Raw genomic sequence first — 23676 nt, forward strand, 5'->3', positions numbered from 1 at the left:
CCGAATATGTATGTAAGAATATGTATTATTACATTATATGAATGAATGTATACATTGTATACACCTCGCAAATAGCAACTCTACAGCTCACAACTGCAAGTTGCAGACGCGTCATTAAATAAATGCTGTTAACGTCCTCATATAGAGTGGCCTACTACAAATGAACGGTCATTACTTGCGCAAGCAGAGCGCGCAAGTAATCATTTCGCTTGGTCTCTTCGAAGTGAAGCCAAGTTTTCTTCAACCGTAAGTCTGTGCCTGGTTTGCTGGGACTAGTTACAAGTTACAAGTTACAACATTACGTCATATACACACCATGTACTCTGGTCCCAGTTCTCAACGATGACGTAATGTTGTAACTGGTCCCAGCAAACCAGGCACAGACTTACGGTTGAAAAAAACTTGGCTTCACTTTTTGGAACCAAGTAACCACAGTATACTGCTAATCAAATTACATGATGATTATGTGATTTGTAATTTGTAAATCTGTGCCTGGTCTGCTGGGACCAGACTACACAGATGACCATATCTCTTACGTCATCACTGAGAGCTAGTCATACATATACACACCGTGTACTCTGGTCCCAGCTCTCAAAGATGACGTAATGTGGTATCTGCTGGGACCAGATTATACAGATGACAATTGACAATTTACAATAAGTAATAAAATAATTATACTGTATAATATATTTTAATTCAGTTTATATACCTTTTTTTTCCATCACATATCAATGATTCATTTTTCTGTAAAAAAGTAGTTAGGTAGCAAATAGTTACACGTAATGATTATACATTTCAAACGTTCCTTCACAGAGATACTGAGATGTGATACTTTCCAGCGGTCGAAAGTACTTGCGCGCTCTGCTTGCGCACTAGTAGGCCATTTATGGCCTACTAGTGTGCAACAAGCAAGTATGCACTCGGCAGAGTGCAGTTCTAGTTGGCTCTATGTTTGATAATAAAATGTCTGTAATTTCAAGTAAAACACAAACTTTTAATTTCGTATTACCTGGGGTCCTGGGGTAATACTAGTCCCGTGCAAATAGGGCTTTTGAGGTTAGATTATTTGTAATGTTGCGTCTCCCTCTGTAATGTATTTGGTTTGTCATTAATGTTCTGTGTGTGGCTGCAGCAGGAGTGAAAGCCCAAGACCAATTTACCTTGTGGACAATAAAGTTTACCTGACCTTGAGACCTTCTATTTTGGCTGTTCATTCGTTTGAGAGCAGACTTTAATGGGTAGCATTGAAATTGCTTGGCTGAATATATCCAGACTAGAACATAATTTATATTGAGATCCGCCTTCCAGTTCCCATTTAAATGTAAATGTTCCATTACTACCTGTCACTGTCACATCTGATCTCTCCTTTGTTATTATTGTTAATATTCCAATTTCCAAATGACAGAAAATTCTGTCCTCATTTCTGACAACAGAATATGGCCGTATATAAACAAAGTGTGCGTATGCGCGAAACGTGACGCTGAGCACTGCACAAGGCATCGCCTAGGCTAGCAACGGCCCCATCACAAAATAGATTTTAGCGATCCGGTTTCATATCATTAACCCATTTAGACCTGATTCTACAAATGTCTTCTAAATCCTGACAGTTTTCTGAAAAATCCATGTTTCCATGGCGTTCTAAAACAATTTCATGTCAAGGACTCCCAAAACTATATGTATATATATATATAAATTATATATATGCCTTCGGCCTGGTGGAGACAATGACGGTAAACACACCCTCTCATGTAATATTGCTTAATTATTACTTGAATTTGTATGAACTTGCATGGGCTGCCATTTCAGTTGCGAAATGGCATAGGGTGCAATACATTGCGATAAATTGGTTGTGTGACAGAGCAGACTCTTACAGACTAAGGCCCTCATTTATCAATGGAGTGTAAAATCTGCCTCAAATTAGAGCGTTTTTGACGGCCCATCGCAGTCCAGTCGCTAGTCACGTTAGAAGTAATCATTCCTCTGTTGGCTGTCGATCCTCCAAAGGGTCTTTTGGCTACATCTAGCTACATCTAGCACCTTCCAAGATGGCGCCATGCCACCTTGAAATGGGTTGTTAAATGGATGAATTAACCCCGGGCAATTAAGTTAATGGGTGAATGTAATGCACGATCTATGTAAAGCGCTTTGGATTAAAGTGCTATATAAATGCACCATTTACTATTTATTTATTTACCTAAACTAGACGAAGATGAAAAGGAAAACGACTATAAAGCAATAGCACCATAAGCAAATATACATGTACGTATGTATAATGTACATCATCAGCAAACATAGCTAAGCTACAATGAAAAGCCATTTGCTCTACTTTTAGCCTATAAGAAATTGATTCCGCCTGGCTTCTCCTCTGCGTGCGCATGTGTGCATGGCATGCATGTATGCGTGCGTGCGTGTTGTGGACTGGACTATATTTTGAATACTTTTCTGTGTGAACCCAGTTTTTGAATATTTGGATATACTGGCAGACAACACGAAAACCTCCAAGGATTTAACTGCAAAGAAGACAGATTCAAAATTGTATCGTTGCTAGGAAACATGTGAAAAACCCATGTCAACATCCTGGCAGCTGTTTATACTGTACCTTTACATGTAAAATGATAAATTAACAGATAATTCAGCCAATGTTCTTGTTGGTTTTGTCTCAGAAATGGCTGTTCCTTCCTGATAGCCCATGTCGTTTCCTCCCCGGTTACAGTTACAAACAGGAAGCTCATTCAGAACAGGTCTTATTGTTTAAGCCATTTTAGGCGGGAACCCCTTTCTGTGTTTTAATGTTATATTGAAAAATAGCAGATCTACAAGCTCATAGCGCAGCACTGGGTGCCGCGCTATGAGCTTGTAGGTCTGATATTTTTGGAAAAAATCGTGAAAATACGGCACAAATCTTTGAATATATATTCTTTCAGAGCGAACGTTTTTCACTCAAATGTTTGCTTCTGAGGACATATTTTCAGATGGGGGTCGGCGGCCAATTACATGTAATTTCTGGGGTTTTTGACATGAAATAGTTTGAGCACCACTGACATAAAACATAGGGTTTTCAGTAAACTCAGGATTTAGAAGACATTCTTTTAGAATCTGGTCTTGGGTCTAAATGTGTTAACCACATGAATCTTAGCATCCCTTTTCTGGGCGTGTCATAATAGGCATTTTTTGCCGTATTTGACGTACAACAAAGTAACGAATGCAGTGTGTTAAAGCCTGAAACATTTTATACTCGTGCCTACTGTAGGTGGTATCCGGAGAACTCGCCAGTAGGAATGCCAATGTTATTATTATTTTAATTATTGCTGTGTAGTTCTCCGGTATCCCTGTAGGTTACTCACCTGTTTAGCTGAGAAGACTTGCTCTAACAGAGACGGTGGCTGGACGATCCGTATCCCCTCGGAGAAACAGAGTGCGGGGAAGCAGAACCAGTAGTAGAAATGATACTTCTTCAAATCCTGAGAGAGAGAGAGAGAGAGAGAGAGAGAGAGAGAGAGAGAGAGAGAGAGAGAAAAGGGATAATTAAGGAAACGAGGGGAGGAAAACGAAAAATCAATATTAACAATGGATTACGTAAAATTAACCCAAATTCTAAATCTATTGTGGAGATGAATAGTTATTATACGCACTGCGAAGGTCAGCAGGATGAATGAGGAGAGGATGGAGGTGTCCTTCAGTGCTGCCCCAGACTGGACAGCATCCCACATCTGGCAAACGGTAATAAACACAAAAGTAGGTTTAACAAAATGTGCCACTAAATGTATCATAACGTTTCATCTGAAACAGAAAAAGGTTATGTATCAGGATTTATCAAAAGTAAACTTTGATGATTTTTATGCCACTTAAACCTCAGAATGGTCTGTCTGTTTATCCGTAACATGTTCCTAGTACCGTTTTATAGATAACCGAACAAGACAGTTTGCCAAATGGTGAGCGACTCCCAAGAGGAAGCGAGAACAACAATCTGGTACCACCCACTTTCAAAACAAACAGTGTATAATGCCCCGACTCCCTCCCTCAAAAATGCAAATCCCTGACGTCCTTTAAAACAGGCCTGAAAATCTACCCACGCGCTACCTCCGGCTGGCAAGTTGGCAGAGGAAGTGTAGCGCCCAGGATTACATTAGATAATTGACACTGGGTGAAAAAAATGGGTTGCAAAATCGTGGGATATATTCAAGAATGCCCTCATGGATGCCCTGTATCGACCCGCAGACGATTCAGTGATTTCCAAACAGCCCAAGGTTGGCCGGCCACGGCTGGGGAAACAGCAGCTAGACATTGATCTGAGGCGATGTCTCTCTCTGTCCATCAGACTGCCTGGCTGCCAAGGCTGTTCCGCTCACTGGTCACTGAGCCACTCACTACTAACCTTTATCACAGCCTAATGTTGGCAGGTATATCTTCAATTTCCCCTCAGGGAAGTGTAAAGTAATCTGTGTGTGTGTGTGTGTGTGTGTGTGTGTGTGTGTGTGTGTGTGTGTGTGTGTGTGTGTGTGTGTGTGTGGTGAAACTTTCAAATAAGATTTGGTTTATTTACCTCCTTCGCCTCCTTCTCCAGCAAAGCCTTCTTGTCTGAAGTCTTGAAGGCATCTAGTGTGTTGGTGTTATACAGGGTTCCTACAGATGGACAGCAACGAGCAGGGGTCCGACCATCTCTGAAGAATCACAGCAAAGTCCTCTCTCAGTTCAGTGTTAACCCATTTTGGGGTTATAAGCATTATGTTCTACTTTAGCTATTGAAAAATAGCTCGTAGCGTGGCACCTACGAGCTTGAAAAGTCTTGAAAATGTGTCGCAAATCTTTGAATATATGTTCTTTCAGAGCAAACGTTTTAAGTCAAATCTTTTTTTCTGGGGGAGGTCCCTGGAACAACATATTTTCAGATCGGAGTCTGCGGCCAATTACATATATTTTTGAGGGTACTTGACATGAAAACATGGGTTTTTCAGAAAACTGTCAGAATTTAGATGGCATTTGTAGAATCGTTCTCAGGTCTAAATGGGTTAATGGACAGGGTCAACAGTGTTTCCACACATTCTTACCAATGAATTTCCAAAGTTAAGAATATTGAACCCAATTTCCAGACCTACCGTATATAACAATCATTCAGTGCAATAATGAGTCTCTTACTCCTCTGTGCAATGCCCAAAGACAGGCAGTGTAGCAGAAATAAAGCATAGAATATAGAACGGTAAAGTTCCGTTCCAAATGCTGTGCCAAATCTTTGCTAAATCACCTATAGGTCATAGGATCATGCATCCTGCGGCATGTCAAGGTGAGCTTGTAGATCTGTTCTTTGTGTCACGTCCGGTACACAATAGACTAGGGTATGCGCATGACATCATCATCATACTCGTAAGTTATGCCGAATGCAGGAATACCTACCGAGTGGCAAAACACTACTTTCTGGTCTTGACATTTATACGACAATGACTCAATGACTCATCATGCAGATTTGACTTTTTCTACAACTGTAGAAAAGGGGGGGCAGACTTCTGTCTGCCTCCTACTCCCTCTCCTAGTCCTTTCTTTGATGAGCTCAAGTGATCAAGTGTTTTAAAAAATGTAATCCCCGGAAACGTTCGGGCACATTGAGGGTCGCTTACCCCCATTGGGGGTCCCATCTTTAATTATATATTTAACTCAACTCTTAGCCAGCAGATGGTGCCGTCCATCTGGAAGCATTCCACTGTTGCATTCCACTGTTACCCCATCATCAAACAGACCGGTGGCTCTCACCTACCCCATCATCAAACAGACCGGTGGCTCTCACCTACCCCATCATCAAACAGACCGGTGGCTCTCACCTACCCCATCATCAAACAGACCGGTGGCTCTCACCTACCCCATCATCAAACAGTTTGAGAAGCTAGTCAAGCAAGAAACTGAAAGCCTACTAGACCCTATTGGGAAGGCATGGGCATCCAGGATGCAACTGGCCACTCTATTCAAACTACTTTATCCCATTTAGGCCTGAGATCAGATTCAACTGGCCACTCTACTCAACCTACTTTATCCCATTTAGGCCTGAGATCAGATTCTAAAAATGTCTTCTACATCCTGACAGTTTTCTGAAAAAGCCATGTTTCAATGTCAGTCGTTATTCGATTTTTCAAAAATAGCAGACCTTGTAGCGCACCACTCGGTGGCGCGCTATGAGCTTGAAGATCCAGGGTGCGTACTGTGGGTGCAGTACGTAGTTCAGACTAGTCATTGGTCCGACAAACGACAACCCACCTCAAACCCTAACCTAAGCTAAGCATAACCGCAAGCATGGGAGCAGCGCATGTCCGACATGCGGACACATGTCGGACTAATGCTCCGTCGGAATTACATGCGGTCCCCATTTTATAAACATCTGAAAAGTAAAAAATCATGCCATATAGAATGCTCAGCTCTACTTACACATCAAATGCACTGAACTCTAAAGTCAGACGTGTGGGTAGGCCAACTGCATCACCTTTTAGGAGAAAGTTTGGAGTAAATGGGTGAATGAAGCTGGCGTTTAGAATGGCTAAAGAGCAAACATCACGTCATTTTAAATTACATACGCACATGTTAAGAATGTAGCAATGACTGCACCACGGCACCACAAAATACAGTTAAAGAATACAGTTAAAGCTATCAACTTTAGCTAGTTCATGATGATTTGGAGGTTATCTAATGACTGATATCATAAGTGAATAAAAAGTATCCGACCTGAATTTTATCGAGACCTCATCCTACTTTAATTATTAAAGTCCTGCTGAAACATAAATTGCTTCACATTCATAATATACTGCGTGTGAGTTAAACAGAGTTACCACCAACCATTGTAGTAGTATCCTTTGATACATTTGGGGCTCTCGTCGAGCCTGTAATCATTGAGCTTCTTCTGGGTGAGCTGGTGCCAGAAGCCTGCCTCCAGAGCACTGCAGAAGGGAGCAAACTGCAGCTTGGGCTGCTCTGCATCGGAGGACCCCGCTTCACTGGAGCCAGACGCCATCGGAACGTCACTGATAGACTGTGTGACTGACTGACCACTACGGTGTACAACCTGCAGAAGAAAGCAGTCCAAACTTGTATAGCGCGCTACCAGGACAGTCAGTGCGACCGGAAACAGACTGCAGCAGTGATACTGTTTGCCACCATCTATTGTTGTTGGCTATCCAAAGTATAAACTATGAAGAAAGGGAGGAGCCTACAATAGTGCAAACATGAACGCATACAAAACTATGTTGATGACTGCTGTGCTGATGAGGCATAATACCATCGACATTCAATCTGTCAATCCATCATTAATTAAGGCAACAAATTGAATCAGTCAATGAGCATGACCCTTCTAAACAGAAAACAGTTCCATTAGACTTGTATCATGTGTACATCCTGGGTTGAAGTTATATCGTGTTGAAACTTATATTTTTTAAGTTATACTTATATTTCTTTAATCAGGTCCAAAATAAAAATAGAAAATTATAAAAATAAAAAAAGACCACATTAGTTGCAATGTTTTCAGTTTGATTACGTATGGAAATCTGTTGCATGTCCTGACAGTCCGGCTTTATTTATTTATTATTGGCCTAAAATATTGTCTATATACTGTACATACATTCAGGAATGCAATGCGTCCCCCTGTGCAGCCGCTGACCGGCTGTCGCTATTGAGCAATTTGTTTTATAGGGGTTTATATGGGACCATAACATTAACATCCTATATAAGATAAATATCAACATTTCATTATGCTTTAAGTAGCATGTGACGTGTCAAACTACGGGGGTTTCTAGCTCTGGTCCATAGCTTTAATGCCGTTGCATTTAGAGCTATGTTACCGATGACTTCCGGGGCTCGCATAAATGCAGACCAGCCTCTCGTCTTTAGCGTAAATAGAAAGAACGTTTTTGCTTCTCACCAATACAAATACAATTAGAAAGCCTACTTTACTTAGTGGAAGCACTCGAAGCCCCCCACCATACGTATAAAAAAAAGGTACTTTTTGGCCAAAAAGTACCTTTTATACATGTGGTGGGGGCTCAAGGCTCATTCATAGTCTGGATTTTCGGTGGTGAGGTGACCACCTAACTATGATGTCACGAGCCGCTGTGAAGAGCAAACCCCCGCCACCGCCCTTCTCTGTTTTTACTCACCACCGCTCAACGTTATTTCAGCTCCGGTGGTCACCTCACCACCGAAAATCCAGACTATGAATGAGCCTTCAGAGTGCTTCCACTTAGAAAAGTAGGCTTTCTAATGACACAACCTGCCTTTGTATTGGTGAGAAGCAAAAACGTTCTTTTCATTTACACTAAAGACGAGAGGCTGGTCTGCATTTTGCGAGCCGCGGAAGTCATTGGTAACATAGCTCTAACTTCAACAGGCCAACGGGCAACGGCACTAGAGCTATGGACCAGAGCTAGGTCCATAGCTGATTCTGAATCCATTCCAAGCATTACTTTTGCACAAAAACCACTACTTGGGCTGAAAACGGCCAGCACATTTAATTGGGCAAGTGGTTATGGCCGTTTTTAGCCCAAGGAGTGTTGGGGTATGGTACATAAAGCATAATTAAAATTTGAAAATCTTGCCATAAATAGGATGTTAATGGTATGGTCACATATATCCCCCATTCCCCCTATAAAAACGGCTCAATACCGACAGCTGGTCAGCAAGTGGATTCATGAATGTATATAGACAATATTTTAGGCCAGTAAAAAAAAACTACATACAAAATGTCCACTACAATAAAAAGCCTGTTGACTGCCAGACTATGATATCCTACACTAAACCATAGACCGTAAAACATATCTACACTCTGTCTAAATAAACACTATATTACACATATTGCAGTAAATGTGTATTTTATTATGTAATGAGTCAGCCATAAAATACTGTAGTGGTGTGTCGGATGATACATAATACTACTGTATATCTTTTATTATTTATGAAAACCTTGTGATCATCACATGAGCCAGCCATACAATTCTGCCGTGTTGTGTCTGATATATATTACATCATCAGATGTAGTAATCTAATCTCTGATTAGCTTCATTACTTTGATGATTAGGTGCTGATTGCTTGAAGGCACCGAATAATGCATGCAAGAACTCAACTCAGAATGACAGGAGGAACTAATGTTGAACAGCTGGCCACAAATTAATATAAACGTTATTTTCGCACGGGGCCCTCGTCATATAAATATCGGGAGGCTGAATCCATAATACTGCATTTAAAAAACGATTTCTAAAGGTTTTTAACAATTACAGGCGTGTATTTACTGAGTCTCTCTCACAATTTCACAAAATGCTACTTACCAGAAAGCCTTACTTCCTGGTCCAGGAGATCACGTGATCGCAGCGAGCTGTCAATAAAGCGATGCACTGTGGGTAGCCTGAATGACTGAAGCTAACGCTATTAGCTCGTAGCTAACTAGTCGGTACTGTGTGCTCTAGTCTAGGGAGACCATTGAGTAAAACAAAAAGTACCAGAATAGAAGCAAGAACACGCAAACAAAAAAGAAAGAGAGAACTGACAAGAAGCGATACGCGCCGTTCCTTTTCATGTCGCCGCAGCCAGGCAGCAGTTATAGACTAGTTACTCTACTGTTGTTGATTGTTTCCCCTGTTCGGCCCCTTATCGATGAGAGTAAACTTTAGCGTAATAAAACTTACAAGAAGGTCAAGAATTATTCTTTTTTTTAACAGTATGGCTTCTTACGTACGAGCAACCTCTCTGAATTGGTCTGAGCTGAGCAGCATCTTCAGTCAGTGCAGCTCAGAGCAGCAGAGGACAGTCTAGTTTAGCCACATTCTTCAGTAGATGATTCCATTTGGATGGAAACACTGCCCCGCCCCCACGTTTAACAAACTTGACTGATTGTTTGATTGATTGAAATATATGAATTAACAGTTTGCAGAATTACAGTACATTTCAAGCACAAACTCAATACAAAGACTGTTAACTGTGAGTGGACGACGCAATTAAGCATTACACTTGTTTACAAGAGGGTCCACCAATTGTTCAATTCATCAAAACCAAGCTTTATTATGCTTGATTAAGCCGGCTATAGCACAATGCACACACTTTCTCATTTGTTAAAGGAAGTATTGCAGGACTTTTCTGTGTGTTTTATGCCAGTCCTTAACCTTAATATTATTATTTAAAGCAGCTATAATAACATGAATTTTAGCCTCAATCACCAGGCATTTATTTCTGGCTTCTGAAGCCGTTTTAGCTGCAGTACCACGTACAATGTCCTGAGGTGGTGGGGGCGCTGATATGCAATTTATTTAATATTTGAGTCATTATAATACTGATGCTAGGTAAACACAGGCTTGTTTGTTACCATTCCATGCCAGCTTGCAAAATCAACAATGGCAGACATTGTAAACAAAGTGGAAATGCAAATTTGAAGACTGAAGAGAGGGAGAAATGTATGGAGCAAATTCCATAAAAGCCCCTATATGATGAGAAATCCTGATTGTTCAAAATTGCATATTTGTGGGGATACAAAATACATAGTGGAGCTAAAAAAAAATCATTGTTCATTGAGGTTTGGCCTTATATGGAAATGTGGCTTTTTACTGTATGTCTTGACTAGTCGTGCAGTCTGTTACAAAATAAATTCTTAAACGTTTAAAAAATAATACTGATATATTTTTTGCTTGCGGCCCTTGGACTTTTGGAATTTATCTCAGTGGAAGTAGCCCTGCAAATCTATTGAATGACTAGCACCACAGTAATAAAGACTCCCTAAAGTGTCAAGTACATCAGTGGTTCCCAAACTTTTTCATATCAAGGACTCCCAAATTGACACTTATTAGCCTGCGGACCCCCATTTGAAAAGATATGCCAGGGACCCCCATAAGAGAAGATTTTTATGGTTCTAGCAGTGATTCTCAACACGTTTAATTTCAAGGACCCCAAGTTTGAAATGTATTAGCTATACGGACCCCTATTTAATGGCATTTCTCACTGGGACCCCAATTTATATTGTAAAATCAATGTTAATTTAACTCTGAGAGTGTACAAATGGAATTAAATGGACCCGTTAGGGTCAATTTGGTTCCATTTGTACGCTCTCTAAGTTACAGACCCATAAGGATTTGGTTCCAAACTATCATTTAGCTGGGAACCCCCTGGAACTCCCTCAATGTAAATGACCCCTGGGGGTCCCCGGACCCCACTTTGGGAACCACTGAAGTACAGTATGTAATTTGGCCGGGATGTGATACCAATCTCTTCCATGGGAAATTCAACTGGGTTTTGCTGATGCAGGTGTCGGAAAAAGATAACCTCTCACCTTCATAAGGGTTCCTGCAGAGTTTACATTTAGACTAACTTTGTAGATGAGGGCATTGTCATTTGGGTCAGAGTCAGAGATTAGATTAGTACTCCCTTTGGGATCCAAATGCTTGAGAGAGAGAGAGAGAGCACACACAGATGTCATTGTTGCATTGACATACTGGCATTTGTGTTGACATTACAATGCCAGGAACTTTCATCTCCAAACTCAGAGCTTCCAATTCCAAGTGTAAGCACCAGGCACTAGTATTTTGGTCAGCACATCTGAATGGAACCGAATGGACTCTCACAGTCCACATCAAACATGTGCGTGTCTGTACTTTGCAGACTCCAATGATCCCAAAACACACACACACACACACACACACACACACACACACACACACACACACACACACACCCACACACACACACACTCTCTCACACACACACACACACACACACACACACACACACACACACACACAGACGCACGCACACACGCATGCACACGTGCGCACACACACAGTCACACACACACACACACACACACACACACACACACACACACACACACAAAACACATTAAGTAATTCCTGTTTGGCGGTCTCGCCATGCCTTCCTGCTCAGTGCACCGACTCAGAGCAAAGTCAAAACCGTTTTGTGTTCATTATACATAGGAAACATTATGGGTTCTACATCCAAGTTTCTGTGTAGAGATAGACATCATGGCAACACAGTATTCAAGACTATTCCAAGAAAGAACTGTATAATAATCTGTATAAAGATTGGAATAGTATGACATTTATTGAACATTACAGGCATATTAAAGTGGGAATGGCATACCACTAGAATCGGATGGTTGCATGTTTATTTTAAAACAAAACATTGCATTCACCACAAGGTAGCATTATGCTAATGGAGAGAACAGGTTACTATAACTAGGCATTGTGTTGTTGGAAGCACGTGTGAATGTGTACTGTATTTAATGTACAGTAATGTAATGGGCGTTGTTGCATTGATGAGCACGTAGTGTGTGGAGCCCATGCAGGGCCACAAGGAAGACAGCTTTATGCAAACAGTGGAGCGGCCAATAACTCCCCTCCTCGTATGGCAGACCCGGAGTGTGGGGGAGCAGCAGTATCATCAGCAAATCAAAGCTGACCAGGGACGTGCAGAGAGCGTTGAGAGGCAGAGGGCACTTTTGGACAAAAATTGCGAAAATAGCAGATCTACACGTTGATAGCTTGTAGATCAGCTATTTTTGGGGCGCACTCTTTAGCTAGTGGAGATGCGGTGCATGTATAGCCTACGACATGGATTTCTAAACAAATTTGTTCAACGCAAAATACTGTTTAAGTTCAGGAGACTTCGGGAAAAAAGCAACTCTTCTGAATGCTGCCTTATAGTGCCTTCCTGCATGGCATGGAAAGGAGTAGCATTTGCATTTCTTTCACCATAATAAATAGCTGCATTCGTGGTCTGGAAAGTAACCGACATATCTGCAACAGTAAAACCAAGCCCCCAGTGAGGCTCTCCAGCATTGAAGCACTCGGTCCTAGTGGTTGAAGCGTGAACTGTTCTATTATTACTCTATGAGTTGAGTACAACTAGCATCTATCAAATAAAATCACACCTGTGTGAAGTGAGGGGCGCTCTTATCGTCATACATCATCTCATTCCGGCCAGTTAGAATTTGCATCCTCACCTTCAATGTTCGCAATGTTTGTGTTGGGACAAACTGGCCATTCATTATCAATGGCATTTAATGTTTGTGATAGGACAGAGTTTGTGTTTACAGTTACACACACACTCAAAGCTATATAGAACTAGAACTGCACTCTGCCGAGTGCATACTTGCTTGTTGCACACTAGTAGGCCATAAATGGCCTACTAGTGCGCAAGCAGAGCGCGCAAGTACTTTCGACCGCTGGAAAGTATCACATCTCAGTATCTCTGTGAAGGAACGTTTGAAATGTATAATCATTACGTGTAACTATTTGCTACCTAACTACTTTTTTACAGAAAAATGAATCATTGATATGTGATGAAAAAAAAAGTAGATTTACAAATTACAAATCACATTACAAGAGTATGTAGTTGTAATTTGATTAGCAGTATACTGTGGTTACTTGGTTCCAAAAAGTGAAGCCAAGTTTTTTTCAACCGTAAGTCTGTGCCTGGTTTGCTGGGACCAGTTACAACATTACGTCATCGTTGAGAACTGGGACCAGAGTACATGGTGTGTATATGTATGACTAGCTCTCAGTGATGACGTAAGAGATATGGTCATCTGTGTAGTCTGGTCCCAGCAGACCAGGCACAGATTTACAAATTACAAATCACATTACAACTACATACAGAGTATGTAGTTGTAATTTGATTAGCAGTATACTGTGGTTACTTGGTTCCAAAAAGTGAAGACAAGTTTTCTTCAACGGTAAATCTGTGCCTGGTTTGCTGGGACTAGTTACAACATTACGTCATCCTTGAGAGAGTACATGGTGTGTATATGACGTAATGTTGTAACTTGTAACTTGTAACTTGTAACATTACGTCATATACACACCATGTACTCTCTCAAGGATGACGTAATGTTGTAACTAGTCCCAGCAAACCAGGCACAGATTTACCGTTGAAGAAAACTTGGCTTCACTTCGAAGAGACCAAGCGAAACGATTACTTGCGCGCTCTGCTTGCGCAAGTAAATAGGATGGGCTAGCACGGTAGCAACCCTCAAAAATAGGACAGCCAGAAACCTTGGTGTTATCCTAGACAGTCAGCTCTCGTTCAAAACATCACAGCTGTCACTCAATCCTGTAGGTTTACACTCTATAACATACGACAAATTAGACCGTTCCTCAGCCCAGCTCCTAATCCAGACAACAGTCTTGTCAAAACTTAACTATTGTAACTCCCTCCTTACAGCCTATTCTGGCATGTACACTTAAGCCTCTCCAACTGATCCAAAATGCCACAGTTCGCTTGGTCTTCAACAAGCCAAAATTCTCACATGTCTCCCCCCTTCTCCGCTCCCTCCATTGGCTCCCGGTCGCTGCCCGCACAGAATACAAAACTCTGATGCTGGCATTCAAAGCAACCAAAGGTATGGCGCACTCAGATCAGCCAACGCAGGGAAGCTGGAAGTACACTAAAAACGCCGGGGCAATTATACACTCCACACGTCCCACACTCTTCTCCCTTCTGGCTCCAAAACTATATGGAATGCACTTCCCATTACAATCAGAACTGCAGCCTCACTCCCAATCTTCCACCGTAGTCTGAAAACCCACCTCTCCAGACTCCATCATGGCCCGTAGCACTTGCTCTAGCCCTGACGACCTTACAGGCATAATGCAAAGGCTCAATTTACTACTTTATGTAGACTTCGATAGCATTTTATGCAGATTTATAGCATTTTATGTAGACAGCACTACAATAGCAATTTATGTAGACATAGCTCTAAAGTGTATATGCATCGTTTCATTATATAGATATTACACTGTAATGTTCTTAGCTTACGCATGTTTCATGATAACTACTTTTTATGTATGTGATGTATTGCCATGCTTTATGTTCTTGCTTAATGTAAGGCGCTCTGGATTAAGAGCGTCTGCTAAATGCCTAAATTGTAAATTGTAAATTGCAAGAAGTGATTCAAGGATTTGAGGCGTGCTGCCAGGGGTGATGGAGGAATAAGTGAGTTTTCAGACTGTGGTGGAAAATGGGGAGTGAGAGTGGAGTCCTGAGGGGGGGGGGACGTCATTCCAGAGATTTTAAAGCCAGGAGAGAGAAGAGTTGAATCAAGGATACTCCATGCCTGCATGGAGCATTGGCCAGGGTGATGAACACTTGGGTGATAGCTTGATTGCCTTGTTGTAGGTCATCACCAGCATTGTTGCTGCGTATCCACAGAAAGGAAGCTTAAACTAATGTGGAAAACAGAAGAAAACTTACTCCCAGGGGAAAATGCTTGACAGACACTCCCCAAAGATTGAATTTCCTGCACTAGCAGGAATAAGGGGACTGTTAAGTAACTGTTACTTAAATAGACTTAAAAATGTGCGCTCCTTTGAAAAGAACAATAAAGAAAATATAAACGATGTTAGAGCGGAAAGTGTGTGGAAAGGGATCATATCATAGTAAATGCGACCTGCTGTCGCAACTAAGCCCATATGAAGATCCCTGATGCCATCAACATTAGTATATGGATATATATGTCAGAACCTGTTCTGACATTCCATATGTTGATCCTTCCCCATCCATCCTTCCTCTTCGATGTCTCCCCTTTGACTGATACCTGTCCATTTAAACTCTAGACGGGCCTGCCCCAAAGTGCAGCCGCGCCCGGCAGCCGGCGAAAACTAGAGTTCTCAACAGGCCCGTAAATGCTGCCACCCTTAGATCTCCATAATGGAGCTGACCTGTTCTGACATTCCATATGTTGATCTGACCTCATCAAACCCTGCATGTACACTCAAGACACGCTCCATATATGGCCAGTGCACTTCTCGCCCCCAGGCGTCTTACTGGTACCATACTTGTATAAGTTGTATTATTTCCCGGCCACCACGGAGTAACCTCGCGTCAGTGTCACCAGACTATCCACAATCCATCGGAGGTCTGGTAAGACGGGCAGTGTCGGTAGGCCAATCAGAGGCATGCAGGGCGTTACCATGTCTATAGACGGATGTAGTTTAGAATCACGCTGATGATGATGATGATGGTGTTTGTGAAAATGTGTCACGATGCTGCCAACATTGGCTAACTATATTTTTTATGTTTTTATTTTTTTTTAATGATACCATTGCCGGCTATATAGTCTACTGTATATTTTACATAAGTTTGGTGAGATGTAACTGTTGTTCTGAAACTCAGCACTTTATACATGCCCCAGGCTTTTTATATGTCATGCCATATCTACATCTTGCTGCAAAACCAATTGCCCTCCAGGGACTAATGATGAAAGTTAAGCAGAGTAAAGTTGAGTTTGTTGTCCTCTGAGTCACAGTGAATCATGGAATCACATCTGGTAGTTCAACAAATACTTTTTTTTTTTGTATCTTCTTACCACCCAGGACAAGAGAGAAATATTTCCATTTATATTCAAGGTTCAATCCTTGTATAATTAGTGTACAACAGAGCATCTAAATAACATTACATTCAGAGATTGTACTCAAAAGTCATCGTCTTAATCCCAAACCACACTGGTAGGGACTCCTTGGGACAAAACCGTTTGAAGGTCAACCACACCATGTACAACTCATTGCAACTTAACCCATAAAACTACCTCCTGCTGGACGCGTAGCCAACCACAGACTGCCAAGCCGATTTCAATGTGGCACACGCTGGACTGACATCCTGTCTAGGCGTCCATCTTTAATGCTAAATAAATAGCGTCAATGCAAGTGAGCTAAAATGAAGCCATCCTTGCTCTAGAAAGTGCCAATGTTTCCATCTAGACCACCGGATAATCAGCAAAGATCCAGTCTAGGATCGCTAATGAAGGAAAGGCCAAGCCAAAATAAGAAAAAAGAAATCAGCGATCCGGTTTGATATCTATAATAAAGCTTATCAGACGGAACATTACGCCAGAAGCAGTTGCTGGTTGGATTCCTTATGACGGAATTAACGTTCCACCAGGAGCAGTTAATTTGTTAATGAGTTGCATTGGTGTGGTTGACCTTAAAAACCATCTAGTCCCGACCCGACCCTTTGGTGTGGTTTGGGCTTAAGGCAGTGTGCAGTAGTTTACAAAAGTCAAGATTTAAAATAAATACAAATAGCACTGTTTACTTGAAGAATAAATACACAGTTGTACTGAAAGTACCCAAATGAGGGTACAGGTATTGAAGCCAACGACATTTTGAACCTTTCATAGGCCTTTCATTAATTATGAAATTATTTAGACTGTTGCCTCTTAGCCATCTAGAAAGGTTCAACGAACTACTCAAAATGGTGGGAATATCAGGTCTGCAAGCTCACAACAAGTCACAATTATAGACATTGTGAGCTTAGTGGTTAAAGTATTCTGTAAGAAACGGTCATCGACATTTGGGTAGACGCAGGATCTTTTTGAACACCCTTTTAAAGTTCCCATTGCAGATGGGGTATATAAAGGGGTTGAGTGTCGAGTTGATGTAGCCCAGCCATATCGTGAACATGTGGAGATCGTGGTGGACACATTCCGGACAGAATGCCATCACCAGGAAGGCAATGAAGTATGGTATCCAACACAACATGAAGGCGGCGATGATAAATCCCAGCTGCTTGGCCGCCCTGTGTTCTTTACGGATCCTCAGGCTTTGCAAGCGCTGCCGTGACTGGTCCACAAACCTCTGCCAGGTCTGCCTTTGAGTCGCACCGTGTTCCGGGTCCACCGGCTGGGTGGTGTCCTCGCTGCCTTCCTCTGTCCAAGGTGAGTGCAGAGGTTGGTTATAGTCGTCGTTGTACAGCACAGTGGTGTACCTCTGCACGTCCGACAGCTGACTTATGTCACAGAAGCTTGTCACAGAGTTTGACACGGTTACGCGACCATCGCTTATCGATAGGTAGAGTCTGTCCTGGTTCTCCTCTGAGCAGACAGTGTCCTTCAGCATCACCGGCTCATTCAGAGGAATCACGATGTCGGGCGGCTTCGCCGTGGGTTTTAAGCATTTGTCTTTTCTCAACCTTTCAAGTCGTTTTGTTGACATGCCGAGCAGTGACGTCTTTTGGAACCGTTGGAACCGTTTTTGACCTTTGTCTGTATCCTCGAGAGAATATAAGTGCTCGAGAGTGTTTTGATCCAGTAAACTGCCCTTTCTAAAATATTCCACCAAAGCATTACTGTCCAGCTTGACTGATTTGTAACCAATGGTTTCAAGCATCTGAGTTTGGCCATTTGCATTTTCACCAAAATAATCCCCTGGATGGATGTATCTCTCTCTGTGCCTGAGATGCTGCCTGACTGCCAAGAAAATATTTAGGTAAAACCATAGCATCAAAATTGACGGCACATAGAAGTTGAACACGGCTGTTATAACCTTAAACCAGGTAACAAAGCGGAAATCTGTATCACACTTGTTCTCGGCCTCGGGCTTCAGGTCCACATTGGCGAAGGACCTCCACCCTAAAATAGGGATGATCCACATCAACGACAGAAGCCAGGCCAGAGAAATCATCACGCCGGCCTTTCCCCGAGTCCGGTGTTTCAGATACTTCAGTGGCTGTCTCACGGAGCGGTATCGATCCAAACACAGGATGAACACGCTGAAGATCGAGGCCGTGCTGGCTACGTAGTCCGTGATCAGCCAGAACCTGCAGAAGGCGCGGCCCAGCGTCCATTCCTCCTCCAGCAGGTAAAACAGGTTCAGAGGCATCACCGTCGTCCCCACGACCAGATCGGCCACGGACAGGCTGACGATGTAGAGGTTTCCCACGGTGTGCAGGCTCTTCTCTCTCTTCACGGCGTACAGAACCAGGAGGTTCATGACGATGGTGAGGAGACACAGGAGTCCCAGGAATACGCCCAGCACGACATTGTGGAAGTGGCCGTCGACCGACAGCGTGTTGTTATTATTAGTCCTGTCGTCGTCGTCATAGAGACCACTCAAGCACTGGTTGTTGTGGCTGCTGTTGTAATGGTTGTTGTGGAGGAGAAGTGAGTCTGCGGACAGCACGGCGCCGGGTTCCATCGCGGTGGCTGGAATGGTATACCTTCTACATCCACGGCTCACATGATGGAACACTGGAGGTCGCCATCTCCTCAAGTACCTCAAATGTTATATGTACTCGTTTTGGAGGTTTTGTTTTGTATTTTGTCCAAGCTCTGCTTTAGGTGCAGTATTGTCCACTCGTTCTACCGTATAGTCCCAATGTCAAAGACCTGGAAAGAGAGAAAGCAACAAGTTAAGTCACTGTGCATACTAAAGACTGGTAGTGTATTGCCAAACAATATTAACATAATTAGGCTTTTATGTAGAAATAATATGTGACAGGTTGTGAGCTTGTAGATCTGCTATTTCTGCAGAATGTTCACCTAACATGACCCAGAATATGGATGCCCTGTGGTCAAGTGCCTAAACATTTCCAACATACTGTAAAGTCAACACCACGGCGCTCTCTCTCTCTCTCTCTCTCTCTCTCCCTCTCTCTCTCTGCCTCCCTTTTTTCTTCTCAGTCACCCTCACATGCCAGTTGACCTTATGTCCCTGCTTATACTCTCAAGGGTTGGGTGGCAAACAATAACACAATAACATCAGAACACATGCTTTCTCTTTGTCCCTGATTTTATAATTTGTATGGTTAGTTAATTAACACGCTGACAGGAGGCAGGAAACAATGCTGTTATGGCTTATGCGTTTGGAACAAACACGCATAATTTTTTTAACGAGAAGACAAAATCCAGAGTGTTAATTTATTCTATAATAGAAAAATGGACCCATACAACTCTCTGAGAGATGTTATTGTGGAACTTCAAAAGTAAAAGTCCCTTTTCGTATCCTTCGTAACTGCAGACAAATTGTCACGATATAAATACAGGCACACCACCCTAAAAACTACTTGGCTACCGGTATTAGCTCCTCTGATGACACAGGAGGAGGAGGAGGAACACAAAAAGCACTTTAGTCTCAAGTGTTTTTCACAGAATAGAACAGAACAGCCTATATTATGTGGCTCTCATCATACTACATCTTCAGAGAACATTAATCACATTATAAACACTGCTCTGAGGTTTGCAACATAATGCTCCATTGTGTGTATGTTATCACTGTATAACTATGAAGCAGTAAAGGAAAGCAATGTAAGGGTCCCAGCCAGGCCAGGACCAGAATGGAAACAAGACCACAGGGACTTGTTTGGGTGATATCCTTAGACCAGTGGTTCCCAAACCTTTTCATGTCAAGGACCCCCAAAATGACACCAATGAGCCCGCGAACCCCCCATTTGAAAAACATATGCCAAGGACCCCCATACGAGATGAGTTTACGGCTCTAGCAGTGATTCTCAACCCGTTTTATTTGAAGGACCCCCAGTTTGACATGCATTAGTCTACGGATCACCATTTAATGACATTTCTATCTCTGGGACCCCCACTTTATATTGTAAAATCAATGTTAATCTAACTCCGAGAGTGTACAAATGGAACCAAATGGACCCGTTAGGGTTCCACACAGTTCCACACAGTTCCAGACCCATAAGGGTATACATTTGGTTCCAGACTATCATTTAGCTGGGGACCCTCTAGAACTCCCTCAGGTACCCCTGGGGGTCCCCGGACCCAACTTTGGGAACCACTGCCCTAGACCAAATGTTTGACTGTCTGTATACTGTTTACATTTCTGCCTATTAAAGTATCCACTAATCAATCACTCAATGAATCAATCAATCAATACAATGTTTTATTTTAACCAATCAAGCCTTTGATGACATTTCAAGTTATAATATAGGCTACTAGATATTGTAGGACTTCAAAGAGTCCAGCAGATCATTTGAGCCCCTAATAATTTACAGACTGGACCAATTGTCACAATTCATAACAATATTCACTAATAATCTTTAGGAAGATAATTATAGGCTATAGCCTATAATCACTAACGGGAGAATAGCCTAATAGACGGACTTTTTTACTCTCTTATTGCCAGAAAAGGCAAGACGTCGTTTAATTAACCCAATTATGATCGCCACATTGATTTAATTATGAGGGTTGAATTGAAGGTTGATATGCATCTGCCTATATAGCCTATGAATCAAAATTAATATTGTCGCTCGTGTGGAATTGCATGGCTGCAGATGCATGCATGCACTGTACATCTAAATCTATACATTCCACCTGTTGAATTAACGAAAAGCTGTGGCCTGCCATATGCTATGGGATCGTTATAGCCTTCTTTAGTGCAGAACAAGCTTAGCCGAGGCGAGTAAAAGATGACACTTCATTTGTTTGTCGTCGTAGGCTATTAAGACTAAATAGCTTGCACTTTATTGGGTTACTTATTTATACGGGGAAAATAATATTAGGCTACGAAAAAAATTAAAGGAACAAACGAAGCTTAAAAACTTACCAAAACAGCATTCATTTTGAAAGTTCTCATTTACAGGAAATCTCCACCACCAGCCAATATAATCCATGCATGAATAAAGTGAGAAGGCTATACTTGCGCCTGCGGCAAGGTCGCATTCGCGCACCAATTCTCTTGCCCGTGGCCGTGATCATCACCAAACTCTCTCTCTCTCTCTCTCTCTCTCTCTCTCACACGCACGCACACGCACACACACACACACACACACACACACACACACACACACACACACACACACACACACACACACACTTTCTCCCCCCCCCCCCCCCCCCCCATCTATTTATTTCTCTCTCTAGCATACTATAGCTCTCTGCCTCTCTCACTCTCATTCTTCCAACTTCTAGAAAGAATATCCGGCATGAATATAATTAGCCCATGTGTCCAAATTCACAGCCTCTTTTGGTGTGATATAAAATGCATCTTATAATGATTCTGACTTGAAAAAGTCAGCCCAGAGTCCAGACAGAGGATGTGCAGATGTCAGACATCATTACTTCTTTATATGCTAATTCATATGTGTTATTTGTCTCAACTTCCGACTCCGAGGAGGTGCCAAAGAGTTACCAATTCAATTATGTTATTTTTGTTTATACCTGGCTGGCCTCATATATTACAGCTATAAATGAGAGGATGGACTGGTATCTATGGTGTCCATCAACTCAGCTAAAGTAGATGATTGATTTATTGATTGATTGATTGATTGATTGATTGATTGATTGATTGATTGATTGAAAATTGTATTAAAGATGGAGTGCCATGATTTTGTACCACCCTAAAACATGATCAGGAAGAATCTTTTCAAAATATTTTTTAGTATTTGTTAAAATGTTGTTTTTATGTGTGCACGCCCACCAATTCATTAATATGCCTGGTTTGCATGATGGGTGCATGGGTGGTGATCCACCTGAACTGAAGCCGCACCCACAGCTGTTGTTGTATGAATTGCTGTTGTTGTATGAATTGGTATGAACCAAATGGACCCTTATGGGTCTGTATACAAATGGAACCTATAACCGGTCCATTTGGTTCCATTAGACATTAGTACACTCAGAGTTCAATTGTCATTGATTTTACAATATAAAAAACACCATTAAATGGGGGTACGTAGACTAATGCATTTCAAACTGGGGGTCTTTGAAATTAACAGGTTGAGAATCACTGCTAAAGCCGTAAAGACTTCTCTTATCGGGGTCCCTCGCATACTTTTTTCACATGGGGGTCCGCGGGCTCAGTACTGTCAATTTGGGGGTCCTTGACATGAAACGTTTTGGGAACCATGGCTGTACAAAACCCATCAAACAGACAACAGACAGGCATGCAGGACAGGACAACAGACAGGACAGACAACAGACAGGCATGCAGGACAGGACAACAGACAGGCATGCAGGACAGGACAACAGACAGGACAGACAACAGACAGGCATGCAGGACAGGACAACAGACAGGACAACAGACAGGCATGCAGGACAGGACACTGATGGCATGACAGACCACATAAGAGTGAGAAAATGGACCTGCTCAGAAATTGTTGGGTTTAAGTCCTTTGTCATATTATCTTGAATATATATGACTGCAGACAAATTAGGCAGTAGTTGAAAAAAGTACTCGTACTAGTATGTTTTACTTAAGTAAAAGTATCAATACTGCAATATAGAAATACTTGTAAAATCCTAGTCGTAAAAAAGTAAAAGTCCGGAATTAAAAATGTAATTGAGTAAAAGGTACAATAGTATTGGCGTCAAAATGTACTTAAAGTAGCAAAAGTAAAAGTTCTCATTATGCAGAGTTTCCCTATTTCAAGTTTTCAAACGTAGGCCTATAAAAATCTTTTGAAAATAGCGTTGCATCGCAATATATTGTAAGCTTGTAGGTCGGCTATTTTCAAATGGCGAAAATAGACTATAGAGCTGAAGAGGTTATGTTATAATAATCAAAATGGAATTAAACTCAAGTAGAGTACAAATACCTCAACATTGTACTTGTTAAGGACAGTATGGCCTACTTAATGTAGCAACCATGCCCCTTTAAGGGTATAGTGTATAAAAGGGTTGACCAGGTTTGAGGCCTCATGTTAAGATCTGGATAGTGTGCTGAGGGAAGAATTCACTGGGACTCATCCTAGAATCAGGGTCTGGATAATTGAATGGATAATGGGATGGGCCTCACAAGGCTTTTCCCACCATGTCATATTGTACTAGACTGGGTTTTGTCACGCGGAACGCGGAAAAATTAACAAACTATAGTGTGACTCATGTTTTAAGCTGCAAGAGAAGTAAACAAATTATAAACATGGTGATGGAGGAGGTGGAGGAGACACCGGCACCACAAAGCGTTTCATTCACTACTT

The 23676-nt window shown here is 41.9% G+C and overlaps 2 protein-coding genes across 3 annotated transcripts in view; both read right to left on the bottom strand.

The window, feature by feature from the left end:
- atg7 (ATG7 autophagy related 7 homolog) overlaps positions 1–9786 on the bottom strand; it is a 108802-nt gene extending 99016 nt beyond the window's left edge. The window contains exons 1-6 of one of the 2 annotated variants that reach the window (XM_080788342.1): positions 9294–9786; positions 6817–7042; positions 6412–6466; positions 4544–4661; positions 3633–3710; positions 3345–3461 (exon numbers count right to left, since the gene is read on the bottom strand). In XM_080788342.1, the coding sequence (XP_080644468.1) occupies positions 3345–3461; positions 3633–3710; positions 4544–4661; positions 6412–6466; positions 6817–6991 (543 nt within the window). In that variant the 5' untranslated portion in view covers positions 6992–7042; positions 9294–9786. The remainder of the gene's footprint in view (positions 1–3344; positions 3462–3632; positions 3711–4543; positions 4662–6411; positions 6467–6816; positions 7043–9293) is intronic. The other variant, XM_080788343.1, reaches the window with a different exon arrangement.
- A 4856-nt stretch (positions 9787–14642) lies between these two features.
- On the bottom strand, positions 14643–21440 carry hrh1 (histamine receptor H1). Its single transcript, XM_080773305.1, has 2 exons — positions 21309–21440; positions 14643–19129 (listed from the first exon to the last, which is right to left on the bottom strand). The coding sequence occupies exon 2, from the start codon at positions 18936–18938 to the stop codon at positions 17307–17309; it is 1632 nt and encodes a 543-aa protein (XP_080629431.1). The 5' UTR covers positions 18939–19129; positions 21309–21440; the 3' UTR covers positions 14643–17306.
- Between the last annotated feature and the right edge of the window lie 2236 nt (positions 21441–23676).

This window comes from Protomyctophum bolini, assembly GCF_963924005.1.
Source record: "Protomyctophum bolini genome assembly, chromosome: 2".
Lineage (NCBI taxonomy): Eukaryota > Metazoa > Chordata > Actinopteri > Myctophiformes > Myctophidae > Protomyctophum > Protomyctophum bolini.

What these genes read in the sequence shown, in the direction of transcription:
- hrh1 (XM_080773305.1), bottom strand. Translation starts at nt 18,938, where the DNA reads ATGGAACCCGGCGCCGTGCTGTCCGCAGACTCACTTCTCCTCCACAAC.